Raw genomic sequence first — 21,698 nt, forward strand, 5'->3', positions numbered from 1 at the left:
TCCTAAATTCATCCTAACTTGTCACAAACTACTCCAAAGAATTTCAAAAGATACTGCCTTTTTTTTAGAATGCTTCGGACATATACTAGATATACAGACAGGATAGTGTTCAGCAAAATCATTACTAATGATGATACACCGATTATATTACAACCTCCCTTCCAAACCCACTGAAGTTCATATGCAGATGGCAGGTCCCCTTCCCACTTCAACTGCATGTTTTGGGGCAAAACACAGCTTACAGAATTTCAGAGAACAGTGTCAAAATCCTCCTGTACTCATGTGAAATATAAAGTGTTTTATTTTGAATGAAACAGAGTGCTGGATGTAGATTAAAACATGAGAGAATGGAAAGCTTTGAATAGGATTTTAGTAAGTAGCTGAAAAGGACAAGCCCTGTATAGCCATATAAGTGCTTTGATAGCATTTGGACTCTATTTAAACTTAGATATTTATATAATGCTGTATACACATTTGTATTGAAACTTGTCTAAAACTGCATTTTGAATTTTAACTTTACACAATGAGAAGACAGCCCCACCTACTGACAGAACAGCCACACTACAAAGTAGGAATTACAGTTTAAAGTTAGTCTGTTGTACTTACYGACATGAAAACATGAGAATGTCTTCTTTCTGCTGATCTGTTATACATCCCCAGAATCACTTTACACCAGCAGGCCTAAATCCAGTTTCTAGTCTTCCCTTTACTCAATAGGTAAGCTCAGATGACAAAGTAATTTCTCATTTTCAGACTCCTTTTCAGAATTTACTGCCACTTGACAGGATAAAACAGTGAGAAAATTTATTCCTTATTGTCAGAAAATTCAATACAAAGTTAACTGATGACTCAAAAGAATCAACAGAAACCTATTAGAATGTTTAATCTGCAGATTATAGCTCTTGTATTGCCTCCAATTTGGAGGAGGCTAAGAATATTTTATTAAGTACCCTCTAAATATTTTGTAACTTTGTTGAAGTTTGTTTTCCCAGTAGAAGCTGCGATATTGTTTTTCCTTTGAAAGGTTTTATATTTGCTTTATTTCAAGTGAGTAAACATAGATATACAATCTTGTTCTAAGAATCTTAATATTTACAATATCCATAGCCACCTATTCAGTATGTCACTAGCAGTCTGTAAGTAAGGTTGTTGCCTATCCAAGTATCTATTTTCCCTTTCCTTTAACAGTTACTAAATTTCTATCCTTATTATCAAGGGACTTTTTTTAATAAAAATTCCAAAGAAACTATGGAAGAACTTTCCCAAGGGAAAGTTGTGAAGATTCTCCACAGAAATCCTTCACAATTAGTTAGTTTTCTCCTGCCTGTCACAGCCCGAAAAACAGATGGCATCAAGTCAGCCTACGATAAGTTAATTTGGGGGTATGTAAGGTAAAGAGGAGAGTAGTATGTAGACAGACTAACACTTCTAGTAACTCCCTATTATGTAACTAGTCTTCCCTCATTTTGTTTTCCTCTATAGTACCAAGTAAAGTTGCACATAAGTAAAGATTCATTATAAGCACGAATCTCTCAAGCAGGCTAACTCCCTTGCCCGTTTCGCTACCTCCTGGGTCTTACAAAGCCAAACAAAACAGCAGTCTGGGGAGAGGAGCACTTTTATAATGCTAATATAAACTACAGTCTTTCTGTGACATGTATCAAAGTGATGGTGGTTTTGCAAACAAGATAATCAATCTTTCTTCTGCTCTTTCTCTTTGATGAGAAGTTAATTGAATTGTTGAAGCAACTAGGTAATGGGAAGCACTGGGACAAGCCAAGAATCACCGTGTTGCATAAGCAAGACTACTCAAACCAAGACCATTCTCCTTGAGATGAAACATGGAAAGAAAAGACAAAACAAACAAACAAAAAAAATCAAACTGCCACTTGGAAACAGGAAAATTTAACTTTACTGACCTGTTAATGTGATACAGGTTTTCCAGTTAAGGCACTGCTGCATTGAGAAGGCTAATTGAGCTTCTTGCAACGTATAAGTGATATATTAAAGAGTACCATAATTGGAGGCATATGCTCATATTTAACAGGGACTATGCTTGGTTAACAGTTCTTTCATAAAGCTTTTACAATCATTACATTCAAATATGTTCTAATAATCAATAAAAAAAGAAAACACAAAGATTAATTCTTCAGGTTCTTTTTATTATCAATTGTGAATATAAGCCTCTTATGAAAATATTCTTAACATTTCAAGATATAAGAATTGTCTATAAAAATATAATACTACGTAACAAAGCCAGTAATGCTACAAAACGTATCATTCAACATATGTTTAACAATATAAAGGACATAATAAAAATCCTTTATTTAATGCTGAGGGTATCTTTACCCCATTTTTGTCATATAATAGCTCACATAACATATGAGATTACTCATTCTGATGCACAGAAGTGTTATCACCAACAATTTACAGAACTCTACGTTCTGTCGCAAGGTTACCTGCATCTGCAGGAATATGACATTACAACATTCTTTTGAATAGGCAGTTACAATCAGAAAAACATTCCCTTGGTAACTGCAATGTCCTGCTGAAGTCAGTGTTACACATCTGCTGTTGGCATTACCGATCCTGAACGCGTCTATGATCAGAGATCATACTTCTGTTACTTTCATGGGATCGATGCCAAGGGGGAGTCAGATTCTTCCCGACTACTGCCAGTTTGCAAAGGAACTTCTAAGGATGCTGCCCCTTTAAAAGTTAGCTTTCCTCCAAGAGACACCTCYGGAACAAAGCTCATTAAGGAAAAAAAATGATGGGGAAGAAGTCTATATGATAAAGGTATTAAAATCCATCTTGTCGTTAACAATTACACAAATACCCATCTTAAAAACACCTCTGGAACTGGGAAAGATCCCAGTTTAAGGTTTCAGGAAAAAAAATACAGCTTGAATTTGATATTTCACCAATGCTCTTATGCCGAGGTCACTCCCTTTCTGGTGTTAAGAGAAATGTAAGAAATCCATTTTAATTACATTGACTGCCTTGATCTACACAATGAGCTTCTTGAATTCCTAGTACGGGTGTATTTAGAGAGCTTTTAGAGCAGATTTTGACAATAAACTTAACCTAAAAGTAATTGGCTGCTGCACAGTGACAGTATATAGCTTTTTCAGCTTTACATAAAGGATTCAAGTACATAAGGCTTTAAGGCTACAAAGTCCTAATGAAGACGCAACAGCTAATCAGTGTTTTGCATAGTTAAAAAAAAAAAAAGCTTAAATTGACACATCAACAACAATTAAATATTTTTACCCTAGATTTATGGACAAAACAAACAATAATTATTTATTACTCTTTCTATTCAAGGCATATTGATATCAATATGTTGAAATTCAAGAGGAACATAAATAACTTCATAGCAATTGCAATGCAACAATATTCTGTAATACCACATGGAAAAATTTAGAAAATGAAAGTACATTTATCAAACTTTAAAATACTATAATCATCACTAGAGGACAATAGAGATGATGAACACTAATAATATGTTTGTGACTCAAAACGTAGAAAAAATAACACTTGAGACCCTGAGAATTTCTTGTTATAAAACAAAAAAAGCTTTYAAAAGTAAGAATCAGAGGGAAAAATAAAAAGGTATAAAGTTTTAGAATCATCACCAAGAAAAAAAAAAATTCAAGGTTCAGCCAGTTTCACTTCGTAAACCCTGGGGGGAAAAGTGCAATTATCCTACTGGGAACTGCAGCAAAATATTTTCAATTACTATAAAATAGTATTTTTGGTAATTATGTTTTTGTATAATTCAGAGTAAAATCTTAAAGGCTTTCAAGAAAAACTTAGTTTTCAATTTTTAAAGTTAAAATTAATTGATTGTCTTCTCAAATGTAGATTGAGGCCGTTAAAAAAAAAAGAAAAACTTAGAATTTAAATCTACTCTTGCAAAATAACCTGGAAAAGCAAGTTCCAGAGGTCATGCTTTATGAAGAGAACATATGACTACAGAACCACTAATTAAAGCCCATCATTCTCACACTTAAGCAACTCTCTGAAAGATATTTTAAAATCAGAAAAATGCTCCAAAAATACCATTCTACAACACAGGAACTTGTTTAGATAGTTACTTTAAGAACATATTAAATGTTCATATCTCATCTGAGATGCACTTGCTCAGCTCTTTATAGAGCTGAATATGAGAATACCTATGGAAACAGTTTCCTTTTCAAACAGATGCAAAAAACCTCCAGATTTATTCTGCTTTTCTCTCCATAAAGACAAAATTTTGAGAAGGTTTAGGAACAGCAAAAGAGAATAACTAGATGGAGCCTCAGACAGCCATTTACATTAGGATGAAGCAAAAAAATTTTTAAGTTTCCAATTTCAGCACCAAGTTATTGGTTTCAGGTCTGCTTACTTTTTGCACTTGCATACATATCTAGTGCCAAAAAAAAAGTCCTTTTTTCCATAGTCTGTATTTTTGTAAGTGTAAGCAAGACTCATAACCATTGCAATCATATGTGACTTAGATTTTTTCAACAAAAACTTGCACATTATTTTTATTTTGTACCAATGGAACAGCATCCATAAATTATAATTTTAATTATTATCCAATTCCCCTTCTTAATACTTTGACACTGTCATCAAGCTCAGGTTACTCTGTTTTTGCTACCTCCAAGAGTCATAGAAAAAGGTTTTTTAGCTAGATCAGCTCCTAGGACCAGCTCACCACATAATCAGACAAGCACTAGCACAAGGGGATGGGCCAAGACCAGCTAACAAGCCAAATAAACATCAATATGACCTGCGGTGGGACTGTACCTTTATGAGTGTCAGTTCAAACACAGTCATATTAAACTTGGTCAGAAGCAGTAAATAATGTGTCCTTCCCTCTCCTGGGAACTGTTGCTCAATGGCAAGAATGACTGAGCAATAGAAGAAACAGTCCCAGTTTACAACACCAAGAATTAATAGAAACAGGTGCCAAGCTGGAATTTCAGTATTACACTGCGCTGCAAAGAGATGTGGAAGCAGTTTCAGATCATTCTGGACCATGCTGGGAATAGCTGAACATCAGCTTTGAGGAGAAGCAGAGAATGGACAGCTATAGACAGGAACTGCTTCTGTCACAGAAGCATAACCTGCTCGTGTCCCTAAACCAACACTGTGAATCTACATACATTTAAAAACAGAATCTTGCACAAAAACAGCTCCTACCATCTAGATGCATCTCAAAGCACTATACAGGTTCCAATCCTTCAGGAATCAACTACACTAGATCTACCCTGTTGGTGGGTTGCAGTGCTTACTGGCAAAAGAAGTTATGTGACTAGACATCTGTAAATCAAAATAATAGGTATTTTCTTTTCCAAAATCATCAGAAGTAGTGTATGAAGTATGGAGAATATGACATTACGCTCCTTTAAGAAAGTACTGGAGCAAGTGTAAATGACTAAAGAGAACCTCATGATACAAAGTAAAGGGCCAAATTAAGATACAAGTTAAATCATTCTTTAAACACTACTGAGATAAGACCCAAAAGTACGGAAGAATCCACTCGGGAAAATTACCCCACACGAYACTGAAAATACATTCCTCCTCAAACATGAGGGGAACATCAACAGCAGGACTCAGTTTTTCCTTAGTGTTTGTTGTTATTAAGATACAGTCTATCAAAATAAGAAACCATGCAAGAGGCTAGCTGCAGATTTAGCAGCAGCAGCAGAAGTGGGGCTGAAGCTGCAAACTAGCCCCACCTGATACAGTGTGCATGCCTCCATGTCATGAGTCAGGTATGCCTAACTCCGCTCTCCCATTCTTTAGTCTCTCTGCTATAACCTTGGCTAACTCAGATTTTCCATGAAAATGCAATTAGTCTGGGCTCTCCAGTACATTCTCAGGAAACAGGATGGTTTACAATAAAGCATTTACCTAAGTAAGGTCAAGAGAACTTAAACTTGGTCTCATAAAGAAATTTTTGTACAAAAACTTTGAACAAAGCAGTCACAAGCAGCATTTAAATTAATTTATATTAAATATTTTAAAAAATCTTTTGCATAGACTAAAGAAGAGTGCAGCTACAGTGTAACATACCATAAAGAACAGCTAATTTACAAGTGGTATACAAATAACTACTGTCCCTCATCACCAAGACTGTAGCAACCAAAGAAACATTTACTGGGAACATTACATTACAGCAATGATAAGCTTTATCTGTCCTACAAAAGTTGAATGTGTATTGGGCTGTAATTCTTTACTGAAGTCTAATTTTTTTGGTACTGCAATCCCCCTGGAAATCAAGCACAGAATACCAGAATAGCCTGTTAGACCTTGATTCCCACTTCTCAGGAGACAGGGTCTAAGTGGAAAAATCAGAATGATTAAAAATTAAAGGAAAATAAAACTGTCTGTCCAATAACTATCATCCACTTTAGATGGGAGGCAAACAACTTTTAAAGAAATTCCTGCTTCTCATACTTGCATGTCTAAACAAGAGACAAAAAGGTATATACCCAATCAGCTGTCTAGACAACTTTAATTTTGCTTTAAAAAGAAAAAAAAAATCAACTTTTATTGGGATAAACTGGATACTATAATTTGATAAATGAAGTATTTTAAAAACTGTGTTTCTCAAGATTTATGTTGAAATAGTGTCTGAATTATTAGATTTCATTTTCTTTAGCTTTTTTCGAGCTTTGTTGCCACTTACGAATGGCAGTTCCAGAACTGCTAGCTATTACACAAAGGGCACCACCCACAGTCCACCAAGTTGGTAGGTGATTAAGAAAAAGAATCTGTAAAATGAAAGCAAACACCACATCCATCGTTTTCATTATGGCAACAGGTCCAGCCTTCTCTATCTGTAATGCTTTTGTGAGAAATATCTGACCCCCTAACCCTAGAACAGCTATTAATATTAGAAGAACTCTATCTTTACCACAATGTGGTAAACTCCATTCGTTCGTAAGAGACAGTGTTATAACACATCCAGTTAAACCAATTACTGCATAATACCAAATGGATAAAAAATAATGCACAGATTTTCCCACCTTTCGTAGTATAACAAAAGTCAAAGCTGCAGATACTGCACTTGCAATTGCTGCTATAGTTCCTTTAAGATGATCTGTGTAATCTCCTTCAATCCCTGTAACGCTCGACCCAAAAAGAAATGGTGGTCTGGCAATAAGGACCACTCCGGCGATTGCAAAGAGGGTAAACAGAAGATCCCAAATACTGTATTTCTCTTTGAGAAAGATCCAAGCCAGCAATGATGTGAAAACAGGACTGCTAAAAGTTAGAACAGTGACATCAGCTAGAGGCATTACTTGGAAAGCATAGTAGAGAAGAACCATTGCACTAGAGCCAAAGAATCCTCGGAAGAAAAGAAAGATTCTTTTACCTTTTGGTCCCAAAAACCCTGTTCTGAAAATTGAGAGAAGAAGGGGGGAAAAAAAAAGACACATTAATGTCACCATCTTGCTTATTTTGTGATCAACATTCAATTACATTTAACCGCATAGACTTTCAAAATAAGAAACTTTCCATTTCACATGTCAAAATATTTCAAACTGTCTGATCACACAGACCTTTCATTCCCATAATCCTCAATCACATTCGAAGTCATTCTTCTAGGCATTAGATTTGTGCTTGCAAAATAACCGAAGAATATATACAAATTACATTTTTTAAAAGAACAACACTCCACGAAAGATCAATACATCTGATATAATCCCTGTTGACTCTGAACTGTGGAAGTTCTAAAGATTTTCAGTTTGCTGAATTGTACTGAGAAACTATCAACTAGTCTAGTCAGATAGTAGATGCTGCTCCAAAACAATGCAATTTATTCAATTAAAGTCTGAATTAATATTGCAATGTGATTTGAATTCCAATCTGAGTGATAATTCTGGATATATTTTTATGAAGTAACTCATAATTCAAACATTTGCTATACTTACTTGTAGTATATTAAACCAGGAAGAACAAATGCCATTTGGAAAACACATCGAAATGCACTCACTTCCACAGCGTGCACATCTTCTATTTTTTTTAGAAGTAAAGCGGTCACCGAGAAAAAGAAGGCAGACAGTACAGTATAAAACAGACCAAGTCCTGGACAGGTGGCTTTCTTCTTTGTTCCTGCAACAGAAGAAAAAAAGCCCTCCAGTTAATAATGACCTATCTACCTACCTACCAGATTTCTCAGATGGCTTCATCTACCGCAGTGCTTTAAGAATTTATAGCTATTTTCAGGGTAGAGGAAGAGGAAAGCAAAAAAACTAAACGCAAATACTATATTTATCAGATATACCTTAAGAATACGTTTCATTGACTGTCACTGGTCTCCTTTTTTTTTCCCCCTTAAACAGAAGATAAAACTAAAATCAAACACTTCTGATGCAAAATTATCCCCCACACTTCTCAGTTCTACAACAGTTAGTAGGCTTTACTTCTTGGAGTCATCACACACTCGTCTGAGAGATTCACTAATAAGATGTGTTATATCAATTTGCTTACCACCCAAGGACCAGTACATATAACTGACTGCAAAAAAGGGTCCATGAAATAATTATGAAACACTGAAACTTACTGCCTGGAAATCATCTGATTATTTAGCAAGACAAAGTTCCTAAGCAACAATTTAGTTCCCTTTCTCCTGTGGGTGCACATATACACAAATTTGTAAAAACAGTGAAAGCACCTCACATTAGCTTTAAGATAAACATCAGGTATAACAAAACACCCTAAATTTCACCTGGGCTAAACAAGTTTTATGAAACATTTTTATCTTGCTCTAAGAATATAAATACCTTCTTCTAACGAGCATCAAAAAAAAAAAAAAAATCTTCTGATTGAAAATCTAGTAAGTGCTTAGCTTTTAAAACATCATTTACTTGCTCTAAAGTACTGATACTCCTAAAAGTTCCATGAAGACCTACATTTCCCCTTAGTTTACACTCATCTATCAGACTCTCTTCCTGAGGTCAGTTCCTAAGCTTCCTCATGCCCTCAGGCACTCTTCAGTGACATACCCTTCCTAGTTCCACCCATCTTCTCCACCCTCAACTATGAAAAAAATGAAAGCACAGAGGGTGAACTGTTGCTGACCTCACCACTGTCTCCAAAGAAAGCAGTCTTTTTAAGAACTTCCCTGCTGAAGATTAATAGTATTTTCACTCAAACTAGAGGGGAACACCACAGAAAACAGAACCCACCTGAGGAGCAGAGCAGGCTATTACCCCACCATCTTTTTTTTTCCTGCATGCATAAAATACTAGGGGTTACTCTTTYTTCTACTACACCCTCTAAAGACAGGAGCAAGAACTCCATGTTCCTGAAGCAGTGTTTTGATAAAAGATGCCTCGTGTTACACTGTGTGGGAGCCAGTGAGCTTTACAGATCCTCTACAGCATAATCAGCGGGGCACTGCTGAGAGTTGCTTAGCAACTCAATACGGTTTTGAGGTAGGTTTTTTTTTTTTTTTTTAATTAACAAACCTTGTCACAGCCTTTTTGATCCTCCCAGAGATCAGCATTCAAGGCTGAGAAATTGCTTCTTGCTATCTTAGAGCTGAGACAGTGGGTTGGTCCTTGTGTCACACTGGTTCTAGCTTTATTTGTTCTGAATACAGTAGGCTTAWCTGCAACCTGAATTTAAAGTTTCTAGAAGGCAAAATAGTTTCAGAACTCCTACTGCTGAAAATGAATGGAAATTTCTACTGATAGAAATATTTCTATTTAGCAACAGCCACTTACCTACAAGCAACTATTAAAATTGCCCCTAACCAGCACTGGTCTGGGACATCTACCAAGTGTGAAACAGAGTGGACTTAAAAAGAAAGAAATACAAGGTCAATAATGTCTCTAATATTAAATCAAGAGGAATCAGAGTGGCCTATAAGTGAAAGGGGAAATCCAAACACAGGCTGGCTTATGGAAGAACACTGAACAAACAGAACTATTAAGTTTTATTTCAGCCATGATAGCATGTCTGATTGGCTTCCTTCTGCAGTAATCTAAATAATACAAGTGTTGAAATGGAAAAAAATTAATCAAATTAAATCAAACTAAGCTAAAAGGATGTTACACCCAGAGGCTTTGTATTTGAAGGAACMAAAAAAAAATGCACTCATACTTTTGWAAACTACCTAATATATCAAGCACAYCAGAAAAACTATCTTGTAACACTAGAATTTAAGCCATCAACATCTCATATTGCCAAAGCACATACTCATTTTAAAAGCACGTATTTCCTTTTAAAAATAAAATGGTACAAGTTCTTCCACCAAAAACAAGAATTACAGTTCAAGAATACTTATTTCAAAGTATATATTAAGAAAAAGTTAGGTTAAGATAACAYTCTCACCCAGCTAAGCATTAAGCCTCCAAACTAACCCATTACCATCAAGATGCTTAAGAACTTATGTTTTTGGTATTTAAAAAACAAAACAGAACTACAGTCTAAAARTAAAAAAAGTCAAAGTACACAGTCTTTCATGACTGGCTACTAGATTTGAGGAAAAAGAAGTATTTCCACAGATCTTTGATTTTCCGAATTTATTATCTGGCCACCTCTATATATAAGGTTTTCAATCTTACATCTCTTAAGTCCTAGTCAAATACATCCTACTGCCCCCCCATGTGTAAATCCTTTTTATCTGCATTTTAATATCATRTTCTCCTATGAAGAGTTTTTATACTTAAAACATAAATACATTGGGAAAAAAGAAAACTAACACTTCTCATGTGCATGAAACTTGAGAAGAGTAGCAGAGGCAGAAGGGTACCACCTATGGGGAAAGAGGTCAGTGAGGTAATTCTCCCAAACCTTCAAGAAAGCCAGGAAAAAGTCATTTGCTCTTAACACCTTAAGAAGCACACCAGGGTGTGGATGAAGTAACTATGGTCATGTGGTCAAGWCGTGGGCATGATTTATACAGCGTAGCCACTGACTCAACTAACATTTAGCCAAGCAGAYTGCTAAAAATAAATAAATAAAAACAATTGAGGTGAATACCTGCAAATTCCACAGGGTTTCAAATACTGCTGGGGTTTTTTTCCAAGCTTTGACTCAAAAGTGATACTAGTGCTCTTTACCAGTGAAATTAACACTCTCTTTTGGGCTCTCTACAGGTCACTTATTTACCAAAAACTGCTATGTTTTTTTCMATTCTCTGCTGAAGTATCGATTATATTCCGTATTTACATGAGAAAYATTTTCAGTAAGTTGTTAAAATTTTAAAATTTTGCATTTTACAGTACTTCACAGCACAACAACTTCGAAAGTCAAGTATTTTCAGAGCACATCAATTAAAGCCACATTAAGCTTATGCAAACACACGGCAGCATACTTCTCAATAAGTTAATGGCCTCACCAATTCAAAATRATCAAGTGTCAGGGTGAAACACGCGGATTAAGACTGCAGAGTATACTCACACAGAGGTAAGAAAAAATTACCAGGGAAGTCACACGTGGGGTATACGGCGTCCCAMCACCCCCTACTGTCAGCATGCTGCTGCCACCCCTCTCAGAAAGCACCGAGCGCCGCGGGAGCGGCTCGCAGCGCTCGGCCCTTCCCCGGGGCGCCGCCGTTTTTCCCCAGCGACGGAAGCGAGCAGGAAGCCGCAAAAGCCCCGGGAAAACCCCCAGGCGCAGGCCGGCGGAGGTCCTGCCTGCAGCTCGCCGGCGCGCTGGGCGAGGCGGTGGCGGGAGGCGATCCGCACGGGCGAGGCCCAGCGCCCTGGCACGGACGCCGCGGGTCTCCCCCCCGCRGCAGGTGCGGCGAGCCGCCACCCCGGGACGGCCGCAGCCTGCCGCGGGCAGCCCAGGTGCCTGGCGCCCCCTGCGGCAGCGCGGCTGCGCTCCGTGCCCGTCACCGCGTGCGAGGAGCGCGGGTGCCTTCGGGGCCGCTTCCTCTTCCTCCGCCCCGCCGGCAATGTCACCCCGGGGGCGGGGAGCCCCAGCCGGGAGGGCACTGCCTCCCTGCCCCCCTTGCCAAGCTCCCCCTCCTCACCGGGTGCGTTGCAGCAGCGCGGCCAGGACAACCCCGAGCAGCAGCCACAAACGTGGGTTTCCTCAGCGCCCGCCGCCTCCACGCCGGGCTCCGAGCACAGCTGCGGCTGCCCCGGCTCCGCATCGTCCTCTTGGCTCAGCGGCACCTCCGGCTTCTTCCCGCCGGCAGCCGAGACGGCGGCGGCAGCAGCCTCGCCGCGCTGACACAGCACCATGAGGACGCGCGGCTGCGTGCGATGTTACCGGCTCCTCGCAGCCGGCGGGCACCTGGCTTCCTGCGCATGCGGCGCCGCCGCCCCGCGCCGCCCGGCTCCCTCCCCTCGCCCGAGGCGGGCACAGCAGCGCGCCACGCCGCGGCGTGAAAGCCCCCGAGCCGGGGCAGCGATTGTAAATAGCTGCGGGGTTTCCGCTTTTCGCCCCCTTRCAGATACCTGCCCGAAAGCCGGGCAGGAGCCAAAGGCCCCCGCTGGGGGCAGGGCAGAGCGCCCTGACAGCTCCACCGCGGCGCCCTCTCGGGGAGCGCTGCCTCCCGCGCTCCCTGTGAGGGGCGCAGCGTGGCCGGCCGCTGCCGCCTCCCCAGGGAGCCCTGCTGGAGACCGGGGTCTGGGGAGCACCAGGTGCCGGCGACACTTAGCGCGCCTCGGGAGGGGGAGCTCCCATCTCACGGGCGAGGCGAGAGGCGGCAGCGGGAGGAGCGGAGCCGCCGGGCCCCGCCCCGCGACGTGACCGTTGGGGCCGGCCGTTGCCACCGTTGGGGGGGGGGGACAGAAAGTTGTTTTAGGGGCGTTTTTGCGTCTTCTGAGCATCTGAATAAAAGCACGTAGTAACTTCTGTGCGTTAGTGAAACCTCAAGGTAGTGGGTCATCCTGCTTGTCATGGGGCGCTTGTGCACTGATGTCTAACCGAGCTAATTGAGCTTTTATTACAGKTTTTCTATGCTCTGTATGTCACAGTGTGAAATCCTCCTAATCCAATCTCTACACTGATTTAAATAGCTCGGCTTTCTTTTCAGTGGGCTCATTAAAATGTAATTGTCATGTCACTGAACAATAACATCTGTACCTGCATCAGCCGCGTTTGTGGAGGTCRAAATGGGGATGCAGCGGAGATCTGCTGGGCAATTTATTGCTCCTATAGACATATGAAAATACCTTAAAGAATTGTTAGTAGGGTAGGAAAATCATTTAACTGCTTTCTTGTGGTAATCTTTTTTWAAAAACAATGCGGCCTATATGTTTAGGCAGGAGAATCAGGAAGTGGAGSTGGCCAGAAGAAATACGAAGCAGAGCAGCTCCAATTCTTTATCTACCAAAGAGTGAAGAGAGAAAGAACCAGAATAAATTGTTATCCGTAATTAAAGTAGGGAGGGATTTCATCCAAATAAAAGATTTAGCTTTTATYTGCAAAAATAATTTTATTATTATTTCTTTATTGTAGTACAATACAAAAACAGTACCAAATAGTAAGTATAAGTTATTTCACACAAATTATTTCAAGCTTTTCCTCAAGCTGCTTCTTACTGGCTATTTCAAAATTTTTTTGTCTCTCATTTAGCACATTTTATAATCTGCGTTAACCCACCAGAGGCTTTAAGTATTCCGTTATCTAGGAGCTAGCAGCTGGTTGGTATGACCAGAGTTCTTTCACAGATAACTCTTAACTATAAAAGTTACATGTTATATTATTAAAAAAGAGAAAAATAAGAAATCCAATTAAAAATGCGTTAAAATCAGACTTTTAAAATGTTTATATTATCTAAGCTCCTCTTGCTGTAAACAAGAAAATAAGTGATCAGCTGCTGCATTAGATGCAATCTACTTTATTACAGTTCCTCAGTACAGTTCAATACAAAGCCAGCTATACCAAATCAGCCTGCTGAGGAGCTGTGACAGCAGTTGCATATCCCACAAAGGTGAAAATCAGGCCAGCAAAGTTTCCCAAACAAACATCCTTGATTAAGAAGAGGCAGTTACTTTTGTGTAATGCACTTACCTGTTAGTCAGAGTTTGGTTTAGTACAGAGAAGGAAGTGCAAACACACATGAAAGCACACTGCTTTCCCAAGAAGCTTATACTTCTTTGTAGCTCCCCCAGGCAGCCTTTATAGGTCACTGTCTTATGAATCACCAGCAGCAATTTAAAACTATCCTTCCCCAGATGTTCTAACAAAAGACAGCAGTGGAAATGCTGCTTCTCATCAGTCTTCCTGTGGACAGCAATCTCTYTGTCCTCTGGGAGGAAGATTTGGCACAAAATCCCTGGCCGGAGAGTGTGAACCAGACCTACATAAGGCAAGTGCCTGCAAAAGGGCCTGCCTCTGTAGTCATTAAGTAGGTTACCTCTATAGCCAGGGACAGCAGAAGCAGCCAGTTTACTGCTTCTGAGGCAGATGAGTAAATAAGAACAGAGCAAATATTTTTTATTCATAGTACAGACAATCACAGTACAAAATATAACGAGTTCTTATGATTTCTGACCCCAAATATATATATATATWTTTTTGAAATGCCACAATACCAAATTGTGCCCTATGGAAAGAGGTTGAAAGAGACACTGTAGCCTTTCCCCCTACATCTGTCTTTAAACAGGAACATCTAAGGGCAGTGTTTGTTTATGCCAAGATATATAAAGTGTTCTGTTTGCTCTTGGTCAAACTGCCAGTAGAACTGCCAGACTTGTCTCAGCTTGAAAGCTTCCAAGTTCTATTTGCAAAGTACAACTCTCTTTTTCTGAATAAGGAGAGCACTTCCAAAATGACAGAACAGCTGAGGCTGCCCAARCTAATGGTAGACAAATGTAATTTGTAGTCAGGCTGTACTGGATAGGAAAATTAAGTAGCTGTATAAATGTGACAAGTTAATTTTTTATGCAGCCCTTTCAAGTGCAGATTGAGCCTTGTATATGTAATACAGTTCTGAGAACTAGTTGTCCCTTTTTCTCAGCACATTGCTAGCTTTGTCACAAAAATCTTAAAGTATTGTGTTTAGTTCTTTAAAGTAGATGTTGATGGATGTGCAGAACTGAGTTACCATCCTCAGCTACTCAACTCCAACTACAAGAGTAAGCTTCTCCTGTAGCATCTTTCCTTGTGCAAAATCCACAAGAAAAAGATTTAGTAAACTTGGACAATTTGACCAAATACTCTGACCAATAGTGCTCCCATATACAAAATACAATTGCAACAGCAGCTAGCATGGGCTTGTTGATCTAAATTGTTTTTCATAATATCATAAACACAGAGGGAGCCACTTTCTCTTCCACAATCTCCTTTCCACACAGAGAGTTTTCTCAGGTTGCTCTTTTCAAAGGAGGAAGATTCTCATTCTCAGCTAGAATGTCAGCTAGGCAGACATTTCTTGTCATCATAAATCCCAAGAACAAGTCAGTGTTACATCTCAGGTTGATATATAGCCCTGACAGGTACTTAGTCTGTAGAGAATCTTCTCAGAAGTAYGGTAATGAATCATCTGGGCTGGGTCTGGGTGCCTCGTGGGTGATCTTTTGGTGTTCAATTCCTACCTCTCTGCCTGTTCATGCTGTTTCAAACTCCTCAGAGCAGCTTTTCAGAGACTGTAACAGAAAAAGACACAAATGACAAAGCAATTACATGAGTTTCATGGAGAACCGTGGGAGTTTTTTATGAGATTATAAGAACTTTATCCTCTATTACATTATTTCTTTTATCCAATGCTGAAGTATCTTAATAAGCTTTTTGAAACACCAATGTCTCTCAAAGGTTTAGTGAGAACTATAAAATGTGAACCCAGGGAGCACTGGAACTGAACTAGCTCTTCTTTACCTCAGGTAGGGGCAGCACTGTCTCTGCATAGCACCGGATAAAAAGATGGCAGGCTGCATTTCTGGTATTGCACACAGAGCACTGCTAGTTATGTGTATCCCGGTTTGATCTTAGCAAAGCTGCGTCAGCACAGTTATGTTCTGTTAGGGCTCTAAAAATAGGGAGAGATTTGAATCAAAGCAGAAACTTGTATTGGTGGTTTTTATGCTATGAAAATGCTACTACTGTAAAACCACTTTTAAGATCTTAATTTGGAATTTAAGTTGTCTGACAATAAACTCATTAAAACTAATATTGACCAGCACAAATAAAGTAACACAATAAATAGTAACCTTACATTTGTTTCTTTCCTTCTGAAAAGGTTTAACAACAAAAATAGATAAGAATTACTGTATCAGCTCCTGAAATGCATCCAACTCTTAAGTGCTTTGTAATAACCATTACCTCTGCACAGGAATGCTATAAAACAGATTATTATTGCAGAACCAAGGAAGTCCATTGCCCAGGTCATTCATTCAAACTTACAGTCAACCCAAAGTTGTTCGGCAATCACAGAATAGCTGATGTTGAAAGGCACCTCTGGAGATTGTATAGCCCACCCCCCACCCCTGCTTAAAGCAGGGCCAGCTAGAGCAGGTTGTTCAGGCCTAGGTACAGTCAGGTTTTGAGTATCACTATGAATGCAGACTCCATAACCTTTCTGGTAACCTGTTCCACTGTTCAGTCACCCTCACAGCAAAGAGAAGTTTTATCTTATGCTTAAATGGAATTTCTTATATTTAAATTTATGCCCATAGGCCTTTCTTTCTGTCACTGGATACAACTGAGAAGAGTCTCACTCCATCTTCTTTACATCAGATATTTATACACACTGATTAGATTCTGCCCCCCCCCAACCAGCCTTCTCTTCTCCAGGCTGARTAGTCCCAGCTCTCTCAGCCTCTCCTTGTATGACAGATGCTCTAACCCCTTCATGATCTTAGTGGCACTTGCTGGACTCGCTCCAGAATATTCATGCCTTTCTTGAACTGGGGAGCCCAGAACTGGACTCAGCACTCCAGATGTGTCTCACTAGTGCTGAATAGAGGGGAAGGGTCACTTCTCTAATCCTGCTACTAATGATATTCCTAATGCAGCYCAGCGTATCGCTGGCCTTCTTTGCCACAAGGGCACATTGCTGCCTCGTGTTCAACTTGTTGTCCACCAGGACCCCAGGGCCTTTTCAGCAAAGCTGCTTTCCATCCAATTGTCCTCCAGCCTGTACTAGTGCATGATATTATTACTCTGGAGGTGCAGGACTTTGCCCTTCCCTTTGCTGARTTTCATGAGACTTCTGTCAGCCCATTTCTCCAGAGAGACTCCGAGGTTCCTCTGAATGGTAGCACAAGTATCTGGCATATCAATTCCTCTTCCCATTTTTTTTATCATCTTCAAACTTTCTGAGGGAGCACATCTAAGTCATTAATGAAGATGCTAAAACAGTATGGGACCCATATTGACTCCTGGGTTACACCCCTGGTGGCTGCCCTCTGGCTGGACTTTGTGAAGCTGATCCTAACCCACATAACCCACATACTACATACAGTACTCAAATGCTGTAGATAAGCTTGCTTTCACATACTTCATTGGACAATCCTTTAGGCTTGCCTTGATCAACAGCTRCTAACCAACCATATGTAGTGTTAGTATTTATATATTTACAGAAAATATGTGAATAAGAATATATGCTTATTTAAAYATATATACTTTATTATAGATATTTTTTTCTAGGAAGGATGGACCCCAGATTGCCAGGCAGTGATTACAAAAAAAAATTTTATTTACAATGGATTAACAGTTTGTTTGTAGTTAAGTACACAGGTGATCTTTAAAAAAATCGGTTTACTGTTTCATTGGGAAAGGGCTCTACCTTGCCACATCTAAGGAATGTCTAGGTTTCTAAAGTTAGGTATGGAGGTTAAGGCTTGCTCAGAGTATTGCTCAAATTGACCTCAGATTGAGTTATGAATCATAAGAAAATCTTGGGGGGGGGGGGTCCTGAATCTTCACAGAAGCCCAGGGAGCGTTTGAGGATAGGAGTTTAAATATATGCCCAAACCAATATCCTTTCAAAGCAAAGCCAACAAGAAGCTGGCTTTGATGTCGCCTGATTTTACAACRTATTTGTTCCAGGACTCTGTCAGTCTTCTCCATCTAGGGTTTTGTGTGGCCTTTGGAGGCTTGATAATCCTCAAAACCATGGGACTGTTGTGTTTTGGAAACTATTTGCAAGGCTCTTTTTYACACTTTTTKTTTTKGGGGGGGGGAGGCAGGCAGGCAGGCTCTTTCCAGGGATAAGCATGTATTTTTCTTTATATAGTCCTTAGRGAGAGGCCTTAATTCTCAATCCTGTCTTCCTTGGCCACCTTTCCATTGCCTACATGACTCCTAAACCATAAAAGGCTTTCTTTTTKCTTCTATTCAGTCCTCAATCCCTTGTCACACTGTACTATGTTCCTGTATGCTATTGAACTCCCTTAGTATCCTTCTGGCCTCCTGAAGGATATCCCAGTGKCTCCCCCAGATTCTATGCTTTTGATCAAATGCCTCCGAGATGAGAGATACCCACAGAGCGAGCCCTGGTTATGCTTTGGCCMCTGTGCTTTAGCAGAAACAGTTGGGATTTGCTTGTTCTCTGCAGCCATTTGGACAGGCCAAGACATTTGGGTTATGTCTTGCCCTATATACATCCAAGTATAGGCTCAGATAGGCCTAGGAGAAAAAAAGGGAAACTACAAGACCGAAGGCCTGGTCTAGTGTTTCGCTGTAGATGCATAAAGGTATAATTCAGGCAAGGCYCCTTGGGTGGACAAAGACAAAGATTACAGTGTAAGTCTGGGTACACTGCTGTTGAGTTCAGGCTGAGCTGATGAGTTTGGGATAGTCCTGCTGGGAGTGCCATGCGGGCACGTGGCGTAGGCACTGCCTGGAAAGCGTGCAGTGGGCAGTGTGGCTGAATTCAGGACATAGTGAAGGTGCTCTTAGAGCTGCCAAGTGGATGTAGACAAGGYGATTCATCTTAGTGGTCTCTCACTGGACTGTCGCCAGACAGTCACTTCCCTTGCAAGTAGCCTTGCTCCAGGGAAGATGTGGTCCATACAAGCTGTTGTTGCTCTGTGACACTTCCAGTGCACTTTTCAGCATCTATTATGTCCCCCTGAAGTGTGAGAAGAGACCCATCACACTGGTTTTGAGCTTAGCTATTGTGGGAAAGGTGAACGATACTCAGCTTTGCCATCTTCACAGAATTGCGGCCGCATGTATGCAAACATGACTGCTGTATACACACTGAATCTTGTGCCAAAGAKTATTGCCGTTTCATTTCTCCTGAGGTGGTGGTAGTACTGAATAGTATTATAATAATTGGAGATAGGGTAGAACATTACAGTAAGAGGGAGTCCCATGATTACAGTAAATATAATGGAGAGATCCTGGGGTTCTGTTTTAACTGCATTTTGCAGAATGCACTATTAGCTGTTACTGTTCAGGAGACTGAATACATTGAGACAGGTACATTTAAGTCAGAAGTAAGGAGTCTGTTTAGCCAAAAACTTCTTTTATGATTTTCAAAATGAAAGATTTTTCTTTTTTTTACTCCTGAAGAACTGAAGAAATAATTAATAAACAGGAAAATACACAATTTTTACTCCTGTAGCAGTTAGCCTGCTTTCGAGGCAGTGTTGAAGCTGTGCTGCTTGTCTGACTTTGATCATGTAAAGGTCATATGGCATTGCCTGTATTCTCTGATGAATTAAATACAGTGCTTACTAAGTAGTCAAGTTTCTCTAGCTAGTATTCATGGGAAGATAATTTAAAAATACAAGAAAGAAAAGGCTAAGCATACAGTGTTTAGTGCACATGAAAAGTTATTTGCAGAATGCACTATTAGCAGTTGCTGTTCAGGAGACTGAATGCAATGAGACAAGAAGTACACTTAAATAAGAAGGAGACTATTTAGCCAAAAACTTCTTTTATGGTTTTCAAAATGAAACAYTTTTCTTTTTTTACCCCTGAAGAACTGAAGAAATAATTAATAAACAGGAAAATACTCAAATTTTACTCATTAATTTCTGGGGAATCTATGCAAATCTAGGTGGTGGTATTTAAATTTAAAATATTGTGTCATTTTCTTTTTTCTTTAAACACATGTAAAAGGCATGACTGAAAAAAGCTGCTATTCCAGTATTTCATGGTCAGCAAAAATCTCTTCCTTCAATCTCAAAATAAAAAAGATATTTGATTCTTCCTCATTCTTTCTTTAATTATCTTTTTTTGTACCCTGAAGAATACACCCAGCCAAGCAAACCAACAGAGTGAACTTTAGTAGCTCACTGTGAAACAAGAAAATGAACTGCAGTGCTGTTTTTATTGACTGTAATTTTTTATACTAAATGCATGTAATTTTTTATACTTGAGGAACATAGATTTAGTATTACCCAGAAATACTCATCACTCCTTTTCCAGTTATTTATTAGTCATTCAAAGGGCCAAGAACTTGCAACCTTGGAACGTTCCCTTTCCCTCCCTGTCCTCTCTGATCTGGCCTCTCAGGGCTATTGCTAGGAAGGCAAACATGAGATTAGCTATAAAACCATAAACTTCTCGTCCCTTTCAATTACTCTTTACTCACACAGAGTAAAACCATCCAGGGCATACAGAAATGTATAGTGGGCTAAAAGAGAGGGGGGRAAAAAAAAAGGAGAGGGAAAAAGAACAAGGAATCAAGAAAAAAAAGAACATTGATGGTATGTAATCTGTGTAAGAGAAGAAGGGCTCATGGCAGCATATCTGTGTGCGTTCCCTGGTAGATACTTCTGGAGTGTTTGAAAAGGACCACTGCTAATCTGAGAAAACAGTCTAATAAGCAAATAGTCAGTAATTAGGGAAAAACGAGCAGGAACAACACTTCCCATTAGCACAACTGCATTTAACTGGAAGAACTAACTGCAGACAAACATGGTATTTGGATTTAGTGCTGGGTAAGCAATAACTCYCCCCCCACCCGTAAAATACCCTGGTCAAGAGCCAACTGAATCATTTCAAATGTTATAAATCTCATGAAGAGGGAAAAAAGTAGCTTCTTTTTTGGTTAATTTAAAGCATTTTGTTAGGCTCAAAATTAAATATTTCCTTTAATTTAGGAGGTACAAAAATATTTCTATATCTGATTTCACCTTTAACCCTTTTTTATTCATTTTTTTTGCCAAACATAGAGTTGAAAACTTTTTTTTAACTGAAAACAGTAAAAGTAAACAGTTTGACATTTCTGAAGTGAAATGCTCTGTTTTGGAAATATCTAAATTTAACATTTTGACATTTTCAGCCTCCAGCATCTTGTAAATTTAAAACTGTTTCCCAAATCCATCCCAACTTCTGGAACTTTCAAAAAAGCCATTTTTGGCAATTTTGATAACTTTAAATATTTGGGTTTTTTCCGAGTGCTCTTTTGGAGGAGCTCTTGGAAATTGCCTGGGAATTCTGCCTATTACTTTGTGTAAATTGCCACTTAGGTGCAGCAGTGGTTATTATATCAGTTTGTTCAGTGTGACTGCTGCAACCAAAGTCCTTGGAAGAGGGAAGGGCAGATGTTCTCTGAACTCTGGGTATCGGAAGCAGCAGTAGGTAGCAGGTATCAGTTACCACGCTGCAAAATGCTTGAGCAGAAATAATGTAATTAAATACATCCTCTTTCTAAATTATTGTTTCTGAGAATTATTAGTAAACAAAGGATATTCTTTCTTCTTCACAGCAGTCAGTATTGTGTTGGAAATAATAAGGGTAACTAAAAAATGAATTGCATGATTTTAAAGTTGATGGTGATTTTCCAGATTTATTTTCTGACASGCAGTACGGTACCTAAGTGTTAGCAGAAGTTC

At 39.4% G+C, this 21,698-nt stretch overlaps 1 protein-coding gene across 1 annotated transcript; it reads right to left on the bottom strand.

The window, feature by feature from the left end:
* Window positions 1-3,484: 3,484 nt before the first annotated feature.
* Window positions 3,485-12,414, bottom strand: SLC35G1 (solute carrier family 35 member G1). The gene is made up of 3 exons (XM_085325704.1): window positions 11,987-12,414; window positions 7,932-8,112; window positions 3,485-7,395 (listed from the first exon to the last, which is right to left on the bottom strand). The coding sequence occupies exons 1-3, from the start codon at window positions 12,198-12,200 to the stop codon at window positions 6,636-6,638; spliced, it is 1,155 nt and encodes a 384-aa protein (XP_085181830.1). The 5' UTR covers window positions 12,201-12,414; the 3' UTR covers window positions 3,485-6,635.
* Window positions 12,415-21,698: the final 9,284 nt, after the last annotated feature.

This window comes from Rhea americana, unplaced genomic scaffold (assembly GCF_003343005.1).
Source record: "Rhea americana isolate MKP2758 unplaced genomic scaffold, rheAme1 scaffold_122, whole genome shotgun sequence".
NCBI classification, from domain to species: domain Eukaryota; kingdom Metazoa; phylum Chordata; class Aves; order Rheiformes; family Rheidae; genus Rhea; species Rhea americana.